Here is a 4671-nt window from a genome sequence, read left to right on the forward strand (position 1 = left end):
AGGAAAGTGCCTTCAAGACCTAGGGATTGTAGCGTTTGTATGAGAAGAAAGTGGGCAACAGTGTCAAATGCAGCAGAGAGATCCAGCAGAATTAGAAGAGAGTAATGGCCTTTAGTTTTTGCTGCTATCAAATATTTAAAAACCTTGGTCAGCGCAGTCTTTCTGTCTCTCAGTCAGGCCAAAGCCTGACTGTAGACAATCCTAGGTTGTTTTCTGTAAGAAAGTGTGTGAGGCAAGTGTAGGCAATTCTCTCGAGAACTTTGGAAGGTCATTGGAGCTGAGAGATGAGGCGGTAATTTAAGAGAGAGTTTGGGTCAGAATTTTGTTTTTTCAAAATAAGACTAATTACTGCGGGCTTGATAGTGATGGAAAGATATCAGTAGAGAGAGAGAGATTAGAGATTTTAGTTAGATGTGGAATGAGCACAGAAGACAGGGACCTTTCAATTCATGAGGCTATGGGATCAAGAGAACAGGAGGTAGAGTAGGAACATAAAAAGTCAGTAGAAACTTCCTCTTCATTTGTGGGATCAAATGAAGAGAGGGTGTCAGAGGATGCTAAAAAAATTAATTGAACTGATTGCTAGTCGAGGGAGATGATACCATTTCAAGTCGGATCCTATCAATCTTGTCCTTGATGGTAGTCGGAGGGTTTGGGGTGGGAGGGTTTAGAAGAGATTTAAATCTGTAAAAAGGTGTTTGGGATTAGAAGCCTGAGCATAGATGGGAGATTGGAAGTATGTTTATTTTGCAGTGCCCAGAGCATTTCAATAGGAATGGTGCATAGAAGTATATGTGATGAAATCATTAGAGGTACAAGATTTATGCCAGTGACGTTCTGCTTTATGAGAAAGTTTTTGAAGATTTCGTGTTACTTTAGTGTGCCATAGTTGCCTATGGCAAAAAGAATTCCACTGGGTATATGAGAAATCACACTATGTGAAATATAGGAGCAGTATAGGAACAGTACTTGGATGGACAAATAATGCCTTTTGGGTGATATAGAAGACTCCAGGTCCTGAATAGCACCCAGTTGCATGGGAAAAAGAATTACAGTCTTACTTAATCCAGTGGACTTCTTTTTTTGATATTATTATATCTGGTCCAATACGGCTAGCAACTTATGGAGATACTGTAGACATTCTAAAAAAGAAGGGAGTGAGTTATTTATTCCCATATCCCCTATCTGATGTATGTTACATACATATTATTGTTCAAATTTTTATACCGAGTGGTTGTTCTCTCAAGTAATATATTTGTATGTTTAATTCTGATCACAACATTCCATGGGATTTTTTTATACTCACTATATATGTGATGTTTTTTATGCATTCTTGATATAATATATTGTTTATTATATCTGCATATTTTTCTTTCATTTCCGTATTTACATGAGGACTACAGACCTATTGCACTGGTTGTTTTTTAACTATTGCCATATCCAGCGCCTCAGGGTTATCATTTTGTATAAATTTTGCTAACACCAGAAAACAAATTCTTTAATAAAACATTATTGTTTATGTGTTGTGATAGTGTATGTATAGTTGGCTAGGTAAATCAACTTGGTTAGCGAATTTGTATTACTGTGTGTTGATTGTTTGGTGTTGTGTAGGGCGTCTGTGTTTGAAAGAGTAACTTTACCTAGAACCAATGTTACTCCTATGTTCTTTCCTGTCTTTAAGCATTAAGACATTGTTAGTGCCTTTAGAAAAAAAAAATCATGTTACAATTCAATTTTATTAATATAGATCTCACTGAAAATTGGATCAACCATATTTATTTATTTATATATTTTCAAAATGGTAATAGTTCCAACACTAACTGCATTGGAAAATGAGACCAGGCCAACATTAATTAATTCTTTATGCATACCAAAATGTATCTTGTATTACACACTACTGATAGGGTCAGTTATAATTAGACCATGGGTACCATGACCATACCTAAAATTGTATTTTGCAGGGATGTCAAGAGTCATTCTAGGTTCCATAACCTGCAGCAACTTTATTGCATTTGGAAACTAAGGGCCTGAGTCATTAAGGAGAACAAAGCATAACAAAAAGGAGTAACATTTGCACCTGGGCAAAACCATGTTGCATTGGAGGGGGAGATAAATTTAAAATGTAGGGACAGATTTATAGTTGGGGTAGGGCATGTCCTAGATCAACTTTAAATTTCAGTGTGGTAATAAATCTATTAAGTATTTGTGTGCTAGATGAAAAAACAGGCAGCATTTAATTTATGTGTAAAATAATAAACTAAAGTTGCACCCCTTGCATTGTAACATGGTTTGTCCCAGAGAACATTTACTCCTTTTTTGCCTTAATGACTCAGGCCCTAAATGTTTAAGTGGTTACTTTGCATCCGTCAAACCTCCGTTTCACAGCTGTTTTCACATCTTTATTTTTTAAACTATAGATCAGTGGATTTAACATAGGGACGAGCGCTGTGTTAACAAGGGAAAACACTTTCTTAGAGTCCAAGCTGCTCATTGAGTTTGGTGTAAGATATTGACTGGCCAAAGTAGTGTAAAGGAGAATGACAACTGTGAGATGTGAGGAACATGTATAGAAGGCTTTATGTCTGCCAGAGCTGGAACGGATCCTCAATATGGCAATAATTATAAAAATGTAAGGGATAAAAGTGAGCACAAATGGAGCAATAGTTAACAGAAAGAGACCTTGTATGAAGAATATCTTTTCCAAAACAGAGGTGTCGCTGCAGGTAATTTTCATCATAGGGACAATGTCGCAGAAGAAGTGGTTGATTTCAATAGTTGAATAACATGTGAAACTAGACAGTATTCCAACAAGTGGAGTAGTCTGTATAAAGCCCAACAGCCAGCAAATAGAGGCCAAAATAGCACATGTTCTATGGTTCATAACTATATGGTAATTCAGGGGCTTACAGACAGCCACATAGCGATCATAACTCATGACCGTTAAAAAAAACAGCTCATGACCTGCTAGGGACCCAAACATGTATGTCTGTATCATGCACTCCAGGAATGAAACCGTTTTATTCTTTGTAAGGAAACTTAAAAGTATTTTATGTAGAGTGATGGTGGAGCATGATACGTCCACTATGGACAAGTTGCCAAGGAAGAAGTACATGGGAGTGTGGAGATGATGATCCAGAAAGACCAGTAGAATTATGGTCACATTACCACCAAGAGTGATGAGATAAATGACCAACACAAGAAGGAAGATTGGAACCTGTAACTCAGGCATGTCTGAGATACCTTTAATGATGAAATATTCGACAATTGTCTGATTTGCATTCATTTGTGTTATCAAGTTCAACCACCTGAAAGAGAGACCATATACATATGCTGTTAATTTAATATAAGTTAAAATACCTTATACTCAATAATCAGAATTAAACAATGTCTATATGTGTTCCTGTAGGATATATATATACAGAACCAGTTATGTCTATCCTGGTTTTGTTAAATAATCAAAGCATTTCACAAACCCATAACAACTTTGTGTACTCATAACCCCAATACTCATGTTATCTTTCCTTAGTCAAAGTATGGAATAAAACATTCATTAAAATAACTTCATGAAAATTATAATAATTATAATTGCACAATTAAAATATAAATAAAATTAAAAAATGGCAATGTTGGCAGCTAAGACTGTATTTTCATGAATTAGAGAATAAAGTATGAATGTCATTAAAACATGCACACATTGGTGCAATTTGTATTTTTCATTTTTAATAAGGGCTACAATATTTATTGTAAACTCAGTAATCAGTAAACTGTGATATAGTTAAATTAATACAACTTACCAGTTACTAAGTAATATTAAGTCTTTTTTAAGACTGAAAATATTTCACTCAGTGTAGCCAAAAAATAGTACAAAAATAAAATAATAATAATAATGTATTTAGTTTGGGGTCATGGACAGACATAGAAAAAAAGGATATATAAAACCATTTCAAAATCATATCACTAGTAGCAAGTCTGACAACACTGTTTTTAAATATCTTCAACATCATGCTGCATGTAAGGTAAGCTCGTACAAAAATGTAATATACAGTACATCTTTTTGTCTTCCTCCTATTCTATCTCTGAAAGAGAGAGACACAGAGAGACAGAGAGAGAGAGAGAATAAAGAAGTGGATTTATTAATACGATGTGGACCTATTGATTATGTAATTTTTAAGAATCAATAATTTTAATGATTTACTTATATATCGTTATAATTTTTATTAAGTTATTTTAATGAACTTATTATAACATATTATGGCTAGCGCATGATAATGTGCATATTGCATACAGTAAGTTATAAAAAATACTGGACAAAGAGATCCGTGAAAAGTTTACAGAAAATGGACAACAGTAGTCCAGACACCAAAGGCAACACTTTTTTTTAAGTTTAAACCAAATAAATCTCTCTTTGCACACAGCAAGATGAATGTTACACGTCAGTCCATTTAAAATTACTTACAAATATTGTTAACACTACAGTCTGCCATTTAGAGATCAGCTTTAAATGCTGGAACTCACTGGAAGAATATGCTTATTGTTCATATAAATAATTCTGACCCGTTTACAATATTGTTTAGATTCAAGAAAGCAGAAGGAGAAATGTGTTAATAGGGCACTCTTTGTCTAAACATTAATACTCATAAATTTCATTGATATGCATTAAAATGTAATATT

The 4671-nt window shown here is 34.2% G+C and overlaps 1 protein-coding gene across 1 annotated transcript; it reads right to left on the minus strand.

Annotated features, from left to right (window-relative positions):
* Positions 1-2344: 2344 nt before the first annotated feature.
* Positions 2345-3283, minus strand: LOC142101503 (olfactory receptor 8A1-like). Its single transcript, XM_075185957.1, has one exon. It carries the CDS (start codon positions 3281-3283, stop codon positions 2345-2347), a length of 939 nt encoding a protein of 312 aa, XP_075042058.1.
* Between the last annotated feature and the right edge of the window lie 1388 nt (positions 3284-4671).

This window comes from Mixophyes fleayi, chromosome 9 (genome assembly GCF_038048845.1).
Source record: "Mixophyes fleayi isolate aMixFle1 chromosome 9, aMixFle1.hap1, whole genome shotgun sequence".
NCBI classification, from domain to species: domain Eukaryota; kingdom Metazoa; phylum Chordata; class Amphibia; order Anura; family Limnodynastidae; genus Mixophyes; species Mixophyes fleayi.